We start from the raw sequence: 19,360 nt of genomic DNA, 5'->3' as shown, positions 1-19,360 counted from the left end.
CAGATTTCCAGTCTCTCATCACAATTAAAATTTACTCTCCTTTAATAAGCTTAATAATTTCTTTCACCTCAACAAAACAATTATACAAAAACGAATTACGTACACAATGTCCCATATAATGCATGTTCCATCAGTGCAGGCACTTACAGCCTCTGTCCCAGAGTTTGATATACATATGGAGGAAACGGCATCACTGTGTCCAGTCAAACTAGCAAGACTTTTCTGGTAATTTGGTTTCATTTCCCATATACGTATCTAGAAACAAAATCACAATGTTAAATTTTCATCAGAAAGTTTTTAAAGTGCAGTAACATATACAAAAATAGCTTACTGCTTCATTTTTAATTTTTGTTTTGCATGACACTGGGTCATGTGCTTAAAAACTGAAATTACAGAAAAGGTATTAATTAATAATTAAAAGGGCTCCAGAAAGGTTCAAAATCATGAAATGTTCTATTTTTACTTTTTTGCATTTTAAAAATCTGAAGAATTCTTTCAATTGATATATAATTTATTCAGTTCAGAAGACTACAACTATTTTTAAAATATTTTTGAAATATGTTCTGCATGGGTGTGACCCACTGTGCACTGTTAAACTGCTGTCAATTGTTGTTCTCATGAATCTATTTTAGTAATGTGAGAGAAAATGTTACAAAACATTCAATATATACTGTTCGATCGATTGTCACGCGTTTCATGTTTATTTACTCTTTTGTAATCCTGAAAATATTCATACTGAATTCTGCTCATTGAAATCTCTTGTTTTATTGAAGGACAATCATGGGTAAACATAAAGTGATTAGAAATCCCCTGAAGGCTTTTAAAGAAAGGAGAAATATTGGAAAACCAAAGGCAGGCATTATTGCCATAAATAATAAAGATGATAACCAAGTGTATGGACCTAACCTTGCTGGTACACCTGCCCAGTGCAATGACACTGAGAAAGAAAGTTCTTTGCAGAGGAAGCTTGGTTTGGTTAGCTAAAAGCATCAATGTATTATGAGCGGATTGGATGTGAATGAAATATCTGATGTGTCAGTTCTCAACTGCATTTTTGGAAACTGCGTAAAATGTATTCCGTGTAGTGAAGTTGGCCTGGAACTCTCTATCAAAAATCACAAAGGACATGTCAGTGAAATGGAACTGAAGTGTGGTAAGTGTTCATACATGACCACCTTTTGGAACAGTGTTGCAGTAACTCTAAATAAAGAAAATGGTAGCAAAATCTATGAACACAACATTAGATTTGTTTATGCCTTGAGTACAGTTGGTAAGGGTGTTACTGCAGACGTAGTTTTCAGTGGCATGATGAATCTTCCAAATCCTCCAGCCAAGCTTATGAATTATAATAGGTTTATACAGTCTAAAGTAGATGTCTGTATAGAATCTATGAAAATTGCTGTGGAAGAGGCAGTAATAGAATACAGTGATAATAAGAGACTTGACTGTAGCATCTGATGGTACCTGGCATAACAGGGACACACATCTCTTCATTGTGTAGCATCTGCCACCAGCATGTATACAGGGAAAGTCTTAGATGTAGCAGTATTATCTAAATATTGTAGATGTCCACAAAACAATAAAGTTACATATGAAACTAATTGCACAGCTAACTATAGTGGCAATAGCGGAGGAATGGAAGTGACTGTTGTTGCTATGGCATTCCAATGTTCTGTTGTGCATTGTTAATTACGTTGGTGACGGTGATTCTTAAAGTATCAAAAATATTCAAGAACTGAAGCCCTATGGTGATGATGTTGTAGTGCAGAAATTTGAGTGTATTGGACACTTACAGAAACAAATGTGATCAAGACTTTGATGACTGAAAACTTGATACAAAAAAACAAAAACTCAAGTGATCGTAAAGGGTTGGATGAGAAGGTAAGGTTAACTGGCAGTGTAATTTACAAAATACATAACTATTATGGAATGGCTATTAGGCAAAACACACAAAGACTTGATGAAATGAAGAGGGCTGTTTGAGCTATCTTTTTATTCACAATTTTTCACTGATGAAGATCCCCATCATTAGTAGTGTCCCAAAGGAGGAAAACATTGCTGTCAGTACAACAAGAGATTGCTAACTGCTGAAGTGTACACACATAGACATAGTCTGACTGATGCAGTAATGGAGGTGATAAAACATATTTTCAGTGACTCAGCAGCATCTGTGTTTGTTAGAATACAAACATTTCACTTTGGTGTGTATTAGACTTGGCCACTGTTTCTATGTTTCGATACAGTGAACCGATACGTGGAACTGTTTCAGTGTTTCGGAACGGCTGTGGTTCACTGTTTCGAAACAGTGTTGTTTCATTCCACCCCTGTCTCGGATAACCGGACCAGATTCGGTCTCGAGCCAGACACAGAAACTGTATCGTTGTTTCAAAATAAGGCTGTTTCAGTCCACCTGTGCTTGGAACGGACTAATTGTATCGAAACAGTGATGTTTCATTCCGCTCTGTGTCGGACGAGATTCGGGATCGGCACAGGTACTGAAACACAACATACCACTTCGTGAAACACTTTCAAGAGTGTCGAAATCTTTTTGACAAGCAATAGCATGAAGCTTAAGATACCCGAAAATAAAGCTTCGTTTCTATCTGACTGTCCTATACTGAAATGGCGTAACATCTGCTTTATAAACACTAACCAAACAATAAAACAATGCGTACTATTCACATTAAAAATAATAAATATGTGAAAAATCATTCAGTTAAATTACACTTTTTTTTACAACATACGTTTCTCTGGTCATGTACAGCAATCATATAAGAAACGCAAGTAAGCCTACAACATTTTGAATAAAAAAAAGCGTAAAGTGACAGTTACTAGAGACATACATAAATTTGAGTAAGTATAATTGTAAGCAATCTGTTTGACATATCACTGATAGTGTAATGGTGAACGGGAAGGGTTGGGAAGCATAGTGAATTTATAGTAACGGTTCGAAACACCTTGAAAGATAAAATTTTTTTCTGCTATATTTTGTTATTTATTCGAATTATTTGGCGTTATTTGTGAGTCTATAGTCACTGTGCCTATTATCCACAATGATTCCCTTTGTGTGCATGGAAATTAGCAAGATGGGTATATTACCCATACTAACGGAATGTGCGATTCCCAGTAGCATATCCGTTGTTTCTGCAGTTTGCTCCCCACCTCCAGTTCCGTTCGTGGTGGTTCTTCTGTCTTCAGCTATGGCTGTCCTCAGCCAATTGAAAAGTATGAAAGTCACACGACACGAAAGCAGCGCATTTGCTTCAGGAAATACGAAACTGCCAAGACGCCTAAGTGATAGTTTCATACTTTCTGCGATATGATTAGCGCTCTCGCACCTCATTTATGTTTATACATACATACTTATACAGTAGACATTGAAGATGATAAAATGTGTAGGTTTATTAGATTACAAAACACAAACTGTTTCACTGTTTCGAAACATCGTATCGAAACATTACATTGTACTGTTTCATTTGTTTCGAAACAGTTACGTGTTTCAGTTTGCCCATCTCTAGTGTGTATGATGCTGTTGCTAATTTAAATGATGGCAACATTGGAAGGTGCAAAGTGTTTTGGAATATAGGAATGAAGATAGGTTTCAACACGGTACGGATGATGCTTGCTTTAGGCCAGGAATGTCTTTGGACTGCTGACAGGGCTGTAAGTAGCCTAGAAATACAAGACAGAGTAAACAGGAAAAGGACAAAGAGAAAGCTGGAGGAGGAGTTTGCAGAAGATGAAGATAATCCATCATATGGACCTGAAATGCAGTAAAAACGTAATCCAAACTTTGTCACTCAGTTCCCAAAAGTTTTATTTTTTCATACAAATTAGATGTTTCCTCAGGATCTACATAAACAATTTGTTTCAGATTTTCTGGAAATGTTACACAGTGACTTCTGTGTAACTCAACACAGCCTTGTTCCAAAAACCTGTGTATTGTTGAATTTATTAACAAAAAATGGCACAAAAAGTATTGAATTTCATTTCAATAGAAAATATTGATCTCTAACAATTAATTCAAATTTTTAAAAATCCCTGTGGTAAGTTGTAACCAATACTCCAATAAATAACCTGTAAAAATTTCAACTTCCTACCTCAAATACTTCCTGAGAAAACAAGTAATTTATAAGCACTATTTTAACATTGGAAAGTTAGGGCTTTCCAGAAGCCGTTAAGTATTGTGTTAAACTTTTAAGATATTTGAGAATCAGAACCATTATTGGCTTCATTATATTTCTTTTCTTAGCCTTTGAAATATAGCTGTATTTTATATGTACAATCTGATGCAGTAAGCTCACTAATGAACAGAATACAGTGCCATTGAAAATAATAGAAGGAACCAATTGTGTTGTCAAGAGCATTTTTCCTGTCCAATGAATGATGCTTTGCCCTTCAAAACAGTGCTACCTTACTTATCAATATATAGTAGAGTACCCCATATCTCACTGCAAAGTTACTGTTTGAATACATAAGGACATAAACAGTGTGTATTTATTCTACTTTTTTTGAACTGTTGGCTATCAAACCAAATAACATCATCAGAGGAATATTACTAATCAATCACAGATTAATAAGAGGCAGTAACCTGGACCTACGCTGTCGTACAGGAAATGTTTCAAACAAAGATACGCACAAGAGACAGGGTTAAGAACTAGACAAATGCAACACAAAACAGAAGAACAGCTCAGAGGAGAAATTCAGGTATGGGTCTTATTTTAAGAAAGAAGAGCAAACATTTAAGGAATCTCAGACAAAATAGTATGGCTCATTCCAAAAATAAACAAAATGCACCCCATGGAAATCATGCAAGTGTATGAGTTAATGTGCATGCATTCTGATGAGTGCGCAGAAGGCCTTCGTAAAGAGTTACACTAATTTATGTATATGAGCTAATCCCACTACAATTTGCAGACTGAAGATTTTAACGCAAAATTAGGGCCAATAATTTTTGGTTGGGAAACTTTGAATAGTATACTAGAAGTGAAAGTAGTGACACCCTAGCAGAATTTCAGCACAATATGCTTGTCCTTAAAGCATGTTTCAGGATAAAACAAATAGAAGATGGACATCTTAAGGAAAACTGGAAATAAAAATTAAATGCTTGCAAAAACTGTAAAATTATAGAGACAGAATTGCTTGCCATACCTTACCATATCTTACTGTTAATAGATACATATAAAAGTAGAAATAAATATAATACATTCCAGAACTGCTAGTTCCTTCTTCAGGGAGAAAATTGGGATATTTTGAAGGAGGATGGAAAGGAGGGGCAAAGCACTAAGACTCTTTGTTGAGAGAGACACATTTGTTGTAACAATGAGGGGAGAGCAAGTAGTTGATGCATATGAGACATCAGTTTTCACAAAGAAGTTGTAGAAGACATTACACTCTTAAAAGTCTTAAATTGCTGTTTCTTTTGTTTTTGTTTTTTCATCTGTAGATCTCTTTTTACAAGGATATAGGACATGTCAAAATAAAGTTTAGATCAATTTAAAACAAGCCAATTCGTATACACATATATTTACAGAATTCTAGTTAGAGACAATCATTAGATTTACCTCTGGTATACAATACCTTTCTTACAAATAACTTATTAAATAATGTGATGCCACACTGTTCACTCATATCTCACTATCAGTCACTGCACTCACTATACACACATTGTTTCATAATACTTCACTCACTTCACACACACACACACATACTGGTGATCTATGGACCATTTTGTGTACTGCTACTTCCCATTTTGAAAAACTGAGTCAGCATCCCTCTGTAATGAGTGAGATGTTGAGCTCAGAAAGAGGAAGAGGTGTTAGTATTGTGCTATCCATAGTTTGATGGTAAGTATTTCTAGAAAGGAAAGAAGAAGGGGAAAAAAACAAAGTGAAGGTGTTATATGGAATGTTGGATGTTTTATAATCATTATTATTATTATTATTATTATTTATTTGTATAACATTTTTTTATGAAACTCCTACTCTGTTTTATCTAAGGAATCATTCAATGTATAAAATGTATTGCATAACAGGTACTTTTTAGCTGCCTTTTTAAATAAGTGTATTTTTGAAATTTCTTTAATTTCTTTTGGTAATTTACTGCACAGTTTTAGTCCCTAGCAGAAAATTCTGTTTGAATTTTACGTTTATTTTTTCTTGGTAAATGTAGGGTGAGTCTATCTCTTGTTGCATTGTATCTAAAAACAAAGATGATGTGACTTACCGAACGAAAGTGCTGGCAGGTCAATAGACACACAAACAAACACAAACATACACACGAAATTCAAGCTTTCGCAACAAAAGGTTGTTTCATCAGGAAAGAGGGAAGGAGAGGAGACACAGACATTTGTAAAGGCAAAGAGTTTGGGCAGAGATGTCAGTCAAGGCGGAAGTACAGAGGCAAAGATGTTGTTGAAAGACAGGTGAGGTATGAGCGGCGGCAAATTGAAATTAGCGGAGATTGAGGCCTGGCAGATAACAAGAAGAGAGGATATACTGAAGGGCAAGTTCCCATCTCCGGAGTTCTGACAGGTTGGTGTTAGTGGGAAGTATCCAGATAACCCGGACGGTGTAACACTGTGCCAAGATGTGTTGGCCGTGCACCAAGGCATGTTTAGCCACAGGGTGATCCTCATTACTAACAAACACTGTCTGCCTGTGTCCATTAAAGTGAATGGACATTTTGTTGCTGGTCATTCCCACATAGAAAGCTTCACAGTGTAGGCAGGTCAGTTGGTAAATCACGTGGGTGCTTTCACACGTGGCTCTGCCTTTGATCGTGTACACCTTCCAGGTTACAGGACTGGAGTAGGTTGTGGTGGGAGGGTGCGTGGGACAGGTTTTACACCAGGGGCGGTTACAAGGGTAGGAGCCAGAGGGTAGGGAAGGTGGTTTGGGGATTTCATAGGGATGAACTAAGAGGTTACGAAGGTTAGGTGGACGGCGGAAAGACACTCTTGGTGGAGTGGGGAGGATTTAATGAAGGATGGATCTCATTTCAGGGCAGGATTTGATGACGTCGTATCCCTGCTGGAGAGCCACATTTAGAGTCTGATCCAGTCCCGGAAAGTATCCTGTCACAAGTGGGGCACTTTTGGGGTTCTTCTGTGGGAGGTTCTGGGTTTGAGGAGATGAGGAAGTGGCTCTGGTTATTTGCTTCTGTACCAGGTCGGGAGGGTAGTTGCGGGATGCGAAAGCTGTTTTCAGGTTGTTGGTGTAATGCTTCAGGGATTCCGGACTGGAGCAGATTCGTTTGCCATGAAGACCTAGGCTGTAGGCTTCGTTTGTTATTGTCACTGTTGCATTTCGAAATCTTTCCTGTCATCTTATTTTCTCTTTCTGTGTTTGCAAGTAGTTATACTTTGTATTCACCTTCTCCTCTTTACCGAATCTACCATACAATTTTATCCCGCCTATATATACTCAATAATACGTAACCCACTTACCTGTCTTTCTACAACATCTTTGCCTCTGTACTTCTGCCTCGACTGACATCTCTGCCCAAACTCTTTGCCTTTACAAATGTCTGCTTGTGTCTGTGTATGTGCGGATGGATATGAGTGTGTGTGCGAGTGTATACCTGTCCTTTTTTCCCCCTAAGGTAAGTCTTTCCACTCCTGGGATTGGAATGACTCCTTACCCTCTCCCTTAAAACCCACATCCTTTCGTCTTTCCCTCTCCTTCCCTCTTTCCTGATGAATCAACCGTTTGTTGCGAAAGCTTGAATTTCGTGTGTATGTTGGTGTGTCTATTGACCTGCCAGCACTTTCGTTCGGTAAGTCACATCATCCTTGTTGCATTCTCATGGACAGAGCTGTTTGTGCAGTAATTACCAATGTTACTTTTGATGTGTACAACTGACTGGTAAATGTATTCACATGGAGCAGTTAAAATCTCCAGTGTTCTGAACAGATCTTTACAATGAACTCAAATAGTATTTTTGTTTATTATTCTTATGCCTTTTTTCTGGAGTTTGAAAATTGTGTTCATATTTTGTGCATTTGTTCCCCAAAAAAGAATGCCATACCTGAGAATTGAGTGTACATATGAATAATATGTAACTAAAAGACACTGCATGTTACACACTGATGATAGGATTCTAAGGGCAAAACATGTGGATGGCATTCTGTTTGCAAGTACCTTTGCGTGTTCACATCACTTCAACTGAGAATCAATATTCATTCCTAGCAATTTTGCATTTGTTACACAGTCTATAGAGGTGCCATCTACATTTAATTTAACATGGTCATTTTTCCTCTTCAACCTGAAATTCGTGGTATTAGCTTTCTTTATGTTCAATGTCACTTCATTGCTTATTGACCAATCATAAACTTCCTTGAAAGTTTCATTTGCTTTCTTAGCAAGGAGTTCTCTTGTTTTCTCAGTGACTATAATACTGCTGTCATCAGCAAAGAGAATTTTTTCACCGTGAGTAACACTAGTGGGAAAGTCTTTGATGAATATCAGGAACAGTATTGGTCCTAATATGCTACCTTGTGGAACCCCTATATTAATGTATTTTGATTCTGATAAGTGTTTTACTAAATGTTTAAATCTATTTGAAGTACAGAATGTGTTATCTCTACTCTTTGTTCTCTATCTGTTAGGTATGATCGAAACCAGTCATTAGCTGCTGCTCTTATTCCTAATCTCTCTCATTTATTTAATAGAATCTTGTGGTCAGCTGTATCAAACGCCTTAGAAAAATCCAAAAATATGCCTGTGACCCACTAATCTTCATCAAGAGCATCAAGTACAACTTTTGTGAATTTTGCTATGGCTGACAATATTTTTGCCACTTCGGAAACCAAACTGTGATTCGCTTAAAAGATTGTATTTATTCAGGTAATTCATTAATCTGTCTTTCATAATTGCTTCTATTATTTTTGAGAATACTGACAGCAGGGAAATGGGCTGGTAATTTTCTATATCTTCTGCATTACCTTTCTACAAGGTACAACTCTTGCCTGTTTTAACTGCTCTGGAAATGTCCCTGATGTGAAGGATTCATTTATTATATTTGTTAAGGGGCCTTGTATAATCCCTATGCATTGTTTCAGTACACACATTGGTACTTTATCTAAGCATACTGACATTTTATGTTTTAGTTTTTGAACAGTTTTATTGAATTCATTCCCTGTGGTTGGAAGTAACATCGCTGTATTTAGTACAACATTATTTACAGGTGTTATATTTGTTTTGGGGAATTTTTGCTGTATCTTCTCTGCAATACTTGAAAAATGCTCATTTACATAGATTGCTAAGTGTTGTGGATCATTTATTACCTTATCCCCTCCCTTAACAGTATGTTATTCTGCATTTGTTTACCTCTCCCTGTTTCCTTTTTCATTACATCCCAGACTGCTTTGCTTTTATTTTCTGCATTATATATTATTTTTTCATTAAATGACTTTTTTTTGCAGCAGTCAGCACCTTATTATAGATCTTTTTGTATCCATCATAGAAATTTAAGAATTCTGGATCATTGTGAATCTTTTTCATGGAACTGATGTGTTTAAGTGTTTGGGAGGACTTCTTAATACCTGCTGTTATCCATTTGTCTTTGTGAGAAGTTGATACAGACATGCATACTTTTGGAAATGCCTTTTCGATGTTCAATTTAAACAATGTGGAGAATTTAGAGAATTTAATATTCACATTGGTTTCCTTATACACTTCATCCCAGCTTTGTTTTTCTAGCTCTTTTGAAAAATCTTTTATTTTGATTTTTGATAGGTGTCATTTGTAGGCTTGTAGTTTAGGTAATGATTCAATGCCTGATTTTACTGTTTTTATTTGACAGGGATGGTCTGATAGTCCGAGATCTTTCACAGATATGTCACATTTTTCCCTGTCCATATTTGTGGCCAGATGGTCAGTTACTGAGACTTTATCTAGAACTTCTGTTAATTTATTGAAAAAAGAGTCCACATTACCACTGGGAGATCTATATACACACAAAATGATTAATTTCTTGGTGATATCAAGCCCTGTTAATTCAATAGCTGATATTTTGAAGTGTTTGTCTTCACTTACTGTACTCAGGTCATGTCTTGATTTGAACTGTGTTCCTTTTCTGATATAAATGTATGATACTCCACTCCTTGAAGTAGTTCTGCAGTAAGAATTTGCCTTTTCATACAATGATAATACTACATGTTGGATTTCTGTGTCTCTACACCAGTGCTCAATAATACAAACTACTGTGCAGTTCAAAGATTGGAACTCAACTTCTAATAGTTGTATTTTATTTTTTATTGATTGCTTGTTTTGATGGAGGATTGGTAAGTCTGTGAAATGCCCCATGTCACTCTTTCCAATGCTCTGTTTTTCTTTGTGACATCTGGTATATGTGATATCTGAGGAATTAAAACTGTCTTGTAAGTGATTGTTTGAGTATTTTTTAAACTGCTGGAAATACTCTTTAGGCAGGGAAACCTGTTGTCTGGATTTATCCTAAAAAAGACCTACTTTTCCTACCTATGACAACAGGTATTTGGCATGTGTGGCCAGAGATCCACTCCCTATACTTTCATGAATCAGCTGTACCAATCTTCCCTTCCCTGCCCTGTTTAGGTGTAGGTCATGCCTAGTGAAACCGCATCTGTTGATAGTCCCGACAGGCACCAGAGAAACATGAGCAAAGTTGGCTGTCCTCAGAGTAATCCCTACCCCCACATTGATTCGCCTCACAGCTCCATCAAGGTGTGGCCGATCATGACGCCGGAACAGCTCAACAAAATGTACGTTGGTGCCATGAGTCAGAGAACCTATCTTGTCCAGGTCATGACTGATCTCATATGCCTCATCCCTGTTCAAACTGTTTCCTACTCCACCCACCATCACTGCATGGTTCTCTTTTGTAAAGTCCTTACATAAAGACCCTACATCCGCTATCACATGACTTAGTCCTGCATTTGGCTTGAAGATACTGGTGGCCTGGTACACTGCCCCTAAACTTACCTGTAACTGAGGGCCTACACCTTGTCCATGGCTACTACCTGGCAGCAGCACTTTCTTCTTCCTAAGACTTTGTACATTCCTAGGCTTCTTGACCTCGGTTGAAGTGTTATTCACATTTCTTGTTCCTCGTTCTACCTGAGGCTCTTCTCCACTTAACTCTGGCAACGGTAGATACCTGTTTTGGATTTTGATGATAAAACTGTCAGATCGCATTCTCTTTCTTCCTATCCTCCTACCAACTGCCAGTTCCCAACCACCCTCCTCCCCCCTATCTCCTTTGATCCTTATGAGTTCCTTCCTTGCTTCCTCCAACTGTGCCTGAAGGGCACAGATTTTCCTTTCCTGTTCCCCAATCAAAATGTTACTACTGCATACTCTGCAGTTCCAGAAGAGAGCTTCTTCTGTTCTCCCAACATTCTCCCCACAGCATCCCCCCCCCCCCCCCCAGCCCTCCACTAAATTGTGGTATGTCATGTGTACAACACAGAAATGTATACTAGCATGAGTCAGAATTTAAGCCTTTTGACTCAAAAGTTAAATTCAAAAATTTATTAAGAGACAGTTGATTTCTCGTCAAGCCATTCATTCCAGCCACTAATTAAGAGTTTAATGATTATGCTGACAGGGTCATAGTCTATCAAGACAGAAGTTTTTTGTTCCATGTTAATGCTGCTTGTGTTGTTCGTGATCACACAACTCTTGTATCTCAAAAGCCCCATGTGACCAGCACCCAAGAGGACAGACATATTGTTCACTTCGCCACACAATACCACACAACTTTGTCATTCACCTAGAGGCAGGAAATGAGCTTGGTTGCAACAAGGCAATGCAATGAGATCTAGCGCATCATAGAGTGACAGTATGGTAACAATTGTTGCACTTGCCTTAATGCAGCTGCACAGAGGCTTGCCAACAATGGTGCACTCAACAATCATATGGGGCACAGTACTGCCAACATGCCTTCTTTTTAGAAGAGTTCCATTTCTGCAAATTGTGTCACGATGGATGTATCTATGTGTAGAGGCTCTGAGAACAACAACCATTGCCAGACTGCAATTGCCATGTGGGCACGGCATATGGTGTTATGGAGAGCCACTGAGTACACAAAAGATCACCTCTGGATTTCATAGCTAGTAATTTGATTTCTGGTATGTTACGGCTGGTGGCTGTGCCCTTTCTCTGAATTCTCAGTGTTATCTTTCAACAAGGAAAAACTTGATTACATGTTGCTCTTGCTGTCCTGGTCTATTTCCATACAGAAGATGTTCAGCTACTCCTCTGGTCAACATATTCTCCAGATTTGTCACCCACTGAATACATCTGTTGATGACTTGACCTGTTACAAGGCCATCACCACTCACAAGCGACTACAATTGATGAACACTGTTACAGACTTGAAGCAGCATGGTATGACATACCTGTATCTGTTATCCAAGTTCAGTTTATCTTGATGCCCAGCCCACTTAGTGCTGCTGTTGCTGTCATAGACTGCCATATATGTGTATTAAACTTCACACTCTGTACACTCACAAATCACCAACAAATTTAATCATGTTTTCTTCCTGCTATGTTGTATGTGCACTATAGGTAAAATTTCGTTATTTGCTTTTCCTACTGGTAATGCCATTCTAATGGAAAGCAGTGTAATAGTAGGTAAAACTCAGAAATGTAAGAAGTTTATAATGTAACTGGTGCTATTCTAAAAACAAAACCATACAATATGTAAAAGTGTATTTAAGGTATGAAGAAATGTCACCAGGAGAATATATTATTTCAATACAAATAATAAAAGTTTGATGAAGAGCAATACAAAAATAAAACTGTTTAGAGCTTTTGACACAATTTTAACAAAATCTGTATTGACCTCTTGACAGATAAGGCATTCATTGAATCTATGGTAATGTAAATTGTATATATTACAGCTTCCATTGACATGCAGTGCACGTAAACTTCACCCAAAAATAGAAGAAATTATAGAGCAAGTCTGGAGCTGGATTGAAAATTTATTACAGTAACAGGAAAATAATGTATAATTAACACACTAAAATGAAAATTGAACAAATTAACAATGAAGCCCCAGAGTATGTGTGTGTGTGTGTGTGTGTGTGTGTGTGTGTGTGTGCGTGCGTTAGTTGGTCAGAGTGCTCAACAATGAGGTTATCAGCACCCACAAGAAATTAATAGAAACAAATGTGTTAAAAATGGAGAAAATGCAAGAAAATAGATAAAAACTTATCTCAGATAAAATTACACTCACTCTCCCCAAACTTCAGCCATGATCACCCACACAATCACATTGGCTTACATCACGGATGACAGCATTAAAATTGTTCAGATGTTCTTAAACTATTAAGTAAAGCTAAGAAAGACAAGAGGAGAACTATAATATATTTGCAGGAATTTGTGGATTGCTGATCAATTACAAAAAAACATGGATGAGCCAGTCACCCTGATAACACACTGAAAATATCACCCTAAAATTTTTGGGAACAAGTTAGACAATTAATAAAACTTAAAAAATGGGTAGCCCTGTGATCTATACACCACAATGGCGGGTCCCCTTGCTGGAGTAGGAAGCCATGCATCATAGGACTGTGGTCTAGGTGAAGATGAGTAAAGAGGACCTAAAACCATCTGCACGGCTCGAAGGAAGTACGCCACAGCCGCATTGTGGACTTTGCTAGATGCAGCTTATTGCCTGTCACTTCCAGCCACTCTTCCTCCCATCAATGGCATGACTGTAGCTCAACAGTGAGGCAACAGCATGTAGAGGGGTGGCACACTGAAGTATCTGAGGATCACAACACACCTCCTTGGCTGCTACATCCATCTTTTCATTCCCAAAAAGACACCTCCCACAGCATTTGTAGTTGGAGGAGGACATCCTGGATACTCTAGACTACATTATCTGCTGGGTACAAGCATTGTAGAGAGTGAAGGGAACCAGGACAGACAAATAATTTAGGAATCAATATATATCTTATCTGCCACAGTAGCTGCAAAGATCACATATAATTCTTCAGTGAAGTCAGTAAGTCCTGAAGCAGAGTCCAGAGGATGCAAACAAGGAAAAATAACTGAGCAATCAATGGAATCTCCCTGTTTATACCCATCCATAAAAACAACTATGAAGTTGTGGAACTCAGTTAAAATAATGTATTAGAAACATATGCAGGAGTCCAGCCTCTCCTATACTGCAGCAAATCCAAAATTACTCTGGACCTTGGCAATATCCAGGGGGTCAGGCATTTTAAACTCTAGATTTCGGTTTGTACCACGTGACTCCAGCACAAGCTACACATTGATCACAAACAGCTTTGTTGTTTGTGAAAAATTGGAAAAAAGGCATTCCAGAGACAGATGAGCAACAGTAAAGTGCACTGGTGAATTTAGAGCAGCAGAAAACTTACATGCCTGCTCCACCATAAGGATCTGCCACTGGATTGTGAGTAGCAGTTCCTCAGCCTCAGCACAGAGACTGGGTATGCAGCTTATCCTACAAGTACTCATGGTCAGCCTAATCCCTTCACAGTGGATAGCATCAATAGTCTTCAGATAAGGAGGCCTTGCTGATCCATACACTTTGCATCTGTAGTGTAGCTGCGGTCACATTATGAAACTAGAGCAAACCTGCCTTGCCCACTCTCAAAGATCTGTGGCTAAGGCACTTTAAGATGTTCAGTTCCTTCCAGGTCCTGGCTTTCAGACCTCTTATGTGTGAGAGTAAGAATGAGGCCCAGGAACCTCAATGAGTCTTTAAAATGCAGGATCGTGTTCCTCATATAAAAGTCAGGTAAATTAAAAATATTACACAAATGGTTAAAGTGAACATACACACACTTACCTGCAGAAAACTGAAAACCTTTATAGTCCACTCCTCTAATGGCTGGACTGTAAGTTGCAACTGAGGAGTTGCTGCTGTATTAGTGGAGGAAGAACAGAAAACTACAAAATCATTCATGTACAGGACTTCACACCATACATGTAATACTATTTATGGCTGTGGTAAAGAGGGTGCAGCACTTAAAACACTACCTGAGGAGTGTCGCTCTCCTGCACAAAAATATTCAATGGAACATCACCAACTTTGAGTCTAAAAAAGCACGTAGATAGCAAGGACAGTATGAAGATAGCTAGGTAGCCACAAAAGCCTGTTGCTGGAGCTGCCTTAGAATACTGTGTCTCCAAGTAGTCATATATCCTACTGATGTAAAAGAATATACCAATACAGTGATGTTTATGTAGGAAAGCCTGTTGGATAGCCATCTCTAACAAGGTCAGATTGTCTACAGTGGATCAAAAATACGAGAATCCACATGGAGAATGCCCAAGGAGTTGCATTGTCCCTAACAATCAGACTAGCTGACAGTTAACCACTCACTCATGGGTCTTCATTAAACAGCTTTTTAAGGCAATGCTCCAATAACTACTGGGACACATTAAGTGCTTTCCTGGTCTCAGGAGAAGAATCAAAACTGTGTTTCTCCATGAGTTGGCAAAGTGGCCAGTCTGCATATCAAATTAAAATGTTGTAAGAGGATTTCCTTTGATACTGGTTTCAAGTTCTGTAGTCTGCTGTATCGGATTTGATATTGCTTGTAGTAAGTAACCAAGGAGAGAACAGAGGAGTGGTGTGCATTATTGACAAACACAGCAACTCCTCCCCTGGCCATTTCTCCAGTCAGGTCGTCATACAGGTGGAGCATATAGCTCCATAGCACAGGAGCATCATTAACTTTAAAATGTGTTTCTTGTCGACACAAGCACAGGAGGCATGCCTGTGCTAGGAGTTTCAGTTCCTCCACATGAATCCTGAACCCATTCACATTCCACTGTACTATGGGACCAGCTATCATGGGATTGAACTTTTACTCTGTCTCTCAGCTGGGGTGGGGAGCCTACAATGCAGGGAGATTCAGTCTTGGGGTGAGATGGTTGCCACAGGAAGACTTCATATTCCATTGGCTCTGAAGAGATGTAATAGAACCATCAGGTTGAATGTTGTAGACAGAGTCAGATGATTTTCTACCTATTTCCATCTGCAGTGGAAGCTTCCTATTTGCTTTTTTTGCCTGGGAAGGCTCTGGAGGAACTACCACAGCAGTGGTAGTGGCAGGGCTGGACTGTTCACCAGACTCTGCTTTGAAAGTGTTGGTAGCACTGCAGTGTTGGCGACTGTGGTTTTTCCTGATGTTCTCAGGGGTCTATGGGCTCTGAATTAGCTGCAGCTTTATAAGTGCACTGACAAACACAATTAGTAGTGCTGACACCAGCAACCTCAGTTTGTGTAGAGGCATCAGCTGTCAGAAAAGGCTTTTCAAAAGCAGAAGCAAAAGATTTAATTTTGTGAGCCTTCTTGGCCTTCTAGACCTTTTTGGCCTCATTGTTTGGGACACACTTTGTTGTTTTAAGCTCATATATCTTTATTTCTTCAAAGTAAATGCTGTAATCTCTACTCCAGTCATTGTAGTCCCCAGAGCAATTAAAATTTTTTGGACGATATGAACAAATGTCATATTCATGGGCAGCCTTAGTGCATTTGCCATAAGTGGAATCTCCTAACATCCCAGAGTGGTATTTAAAACACCACACTGGGTTGGGGACATAGAGCTGCATGCTTAAGCAAAGGAAACCTGACAAGATATGCTCTGGGAGTTTTGTGCTATTGAAGGTAAGGGTAAAAATTTTTCCAGATCCCCATCCAACCTTTTCATGATATTTTGCCCTCTGATCTATCAATTCTTCTTTGGAAATCTCTACAAGATCACTACATGACACAATACCCTCACTGTAATTCAAGGAGCTGTGCAGCTCTGTTTGGATGTCGTATCCCCTGAGGTATTTAACTTTCCAGAGGTCTGCTACTTGTTGGGAACCAGAAGTTCCAAACAACAGTGTTCCATTTCATTATTGCTTCATTCTGACCAGCAGCATGTGTTCTCTTGAGGTACACTTAAAAACTCTGAATAACCCTCTTGTTAGACTCAGTGTTGATTCCCACTAGTGGTACACCCATTCCACTGGAAGTTGATAAGGTTAAATTCAAGGGTTCCAGCTTGACACTGAAAGAAGCTAGGGATATATGGATCCATCTAGACAGAGCCCTGCCTGAATATGCCTTATACAAATGGAATGCAGCAAATTCCTCAGAGGTTGCCTGCTAATGACTGTTCTGCCTCAACAGCCATGCATCTTGTGGGTGTACAGCACACACTGAGACGGAAAGTTTTCCTGTATATATTTCAGTCATCCTCATGATCTGGGCAACTAAGCCAAAATCCCTAGTCCCTGTGAAACACACTGAACAGTTTTCGCTGAAGCATACCCAGAGAAGCAGTTACGTTTTTGTATTTAGTGTTACTGAGGACAACATGAGGATGATCTCTGGAAGAAATAAGAGAAAAGTATGTCGTAAATTGCTTCCAGTAAGTTAAACAGGGATTTCAATAGTCTGCTACTAAAGAGTCTGAAACAAAAAAGGCAGTCAGTATGTATCATCAATTTTGAGTAATAGCAATGAAGCCAAGATTGTTAATGCTGGTACTATTAAAAAAGTGGAGTGGCCCTCTGATCAATACAGAAAAGAATTACTAGAAGGGATAAGAAAACTGTGTCTGTCAGGAAATGTTGACAGGTAAATGAGTGGCAGGTGTAATACAGAAGTTCTTTCCTGGACTCCAAGAGACATGAAAAGACTAAACATGTTAACAAAACATGAATCAATGACATTACAAAACTTGCAGAACCAACATAGATGTAGACAACTGAAGATTGTACTGCACGAAAAAAGTTCAGAGCATGTCTTTATCTTGCAGCAAATATTAAATGACTGATGATGATACAGGTACAATACTACGTCTAATCTATAGTTAAGATAATACATGAAACTTCCTGGCACATTGGTACTTAAACCTGGGACATCTGCCATTTCATGGTAAATTGTTGCACTGACTGAGCTAACCATGCATGACATGTAATCCACCCTCACAGCTCCACTTCTGGTAGTACCTCTTCTGCTACCTTCCAGACTTCACAGACATTCACTTCCCACAAGAACTGGTAAGGTATGCAAAAAAACATCTGTGAAGTTGGGAAGGTAGAACAGAAACTGGTGAAAATGGAGCTGTGAGAACAGGTTGTGAATCATGCTTGGGTAGCACAGTTGGCAGAGCACTTCCTCATGAAAGGCAAAGGTCCCAGGTTCAGTTCCTGGTCCAGCACACAATTTTAATCTTCCAGGATTTTCAAACAGTGCACACACTCTTGGAGAATGAAAATTCATTCTGGAACACATACACATACTTGCAGTCTTGATGAATTTATTGATGAAATTTAGGTGTTGTTCAGTTATATATTAATTCTGATTTAATTTACTTACTAATCCTTCCCCATCTCCACTGATAAGTCTAGAGCCACAGACAGTGATTGCCAGAGCTGTCACACCCAAATTGTGGGCATATGGTATGTCAAACTGCAGTTTTCCTGTCCTTCGAGTGAATCCTCTTATGACACCATCATTCCAACCTGTGAATAAAATAAAATCATGTTTAATGAGAGGCTTTTTATGCCTATTAGTATGAAAGCTTTTCCTACTGGAGTGGAATGTGATAAAACAAAAATACTGTAGAATGAAAGGAGGCGGCCTGGACGAGGAGGGGGAGGGATTTTAGGGTAGGCATGGTGGACAGTGACATGCTGTTGGGGAGCACAGGGGACGAGGTGGATAGAAGGTAGAGCAGCTATGTGCAGCTGGGATACTAGACAGAGGGAGCAGAGAGATGGGGGGGGGGGGGGGATGAGTGGGAGAAAAGGAGAGAAATAAAAAGACTGCATGCAGTGTTGGAAAGACGGCTGTGTAGTGCTGGAATTGGAACAGAGAAGGGGCTGGATGGGTGAGGACAGTGATTAATCAAGGTTGACGCCAGGAGGGTTACGGGAACGTAGGATGTATTTCAGGGAATGTTCCCACCTGCACAATTCAGAAAAACTGGTGTTGGTGGGAAGAATCCATATGTCTCAGGCTGTGAAGCAGTCATTGTTACATTACATCCTGGATTTTCCATTGTTTGAAATACTGTAGAATGATATTGTCAGTATTGCTGATTCGATTCATTAATATTATTAGGTTATCATTTAATACCCCCCCCCTTCCCCCCCCCTCCCCGCCATGAACCATGGACCTTCCCATCGGTGGGAAGGCTTGCATGCCTCAACAATACAGATAGCCGTACTGTAGGTGCAACCACAACGGATGGGTATCTGTTGAGAGGCCAGACAAACGTGTAGTTCCTGAAGAGGGGCAGCAGCCTTTTCAGTAGTTGCAGGGGCAACAGTCTAGATGACTCACTGATCTGGCTAACACTAACCACAACAGCCTTGCTGTTGTGGTACTGCGA

The 19,360-nt window shown here is 39.0% G+C and overlaps 1 protein-coding gene across 1 annotated transcript in view; it reads right to left on the bottom strand.

Moving 5' to 3' along the window:
• LOC126235121 (cilia- and flagella-associated protein 52-like) overlaps positions 1 to 19,360 on the bottom strand; it is a 229,927-nt gene that overhangs the window by 42,857 nt on the left and 167,710 nt on the right. Inside the window, exons 12-13 of the mRNA XM_049943854.1 lie at positions 18,343 to 18,488; positions 104 to 255 (exon numbers count right to left, since the gene is read on the bottom strand). Coding sequence (XP_049799811.1) covers positions 104 to 255; positions 18,343 to 18,488 — 298 coding nt within the window. The remainder of the gene's footprint in view (positions 1 to 103; positions 256 to 18,342; positions 18,489 to 19,360) is intronic.

Source organism: Schistocerca nitens, chromosome 2, assembly GCF_023898315.1.
Source record: "Schistocerca nitens isolate TAMUIC-IGC-003100 chromosome 2, iqSchNite1.1, whole genome shotgun sequence".
In the NCBI taxonomy this organism is placed as follows: domain Eukaryota; kingdom Metazoa; phylum Arthropoda; class Insecta; order Orthoptera; family Acrididae; genus Schistocerca; species Schistocerca nitens.
This window is presented reverse-complemented; position numbering and strand designations above follow the sequence as displayed.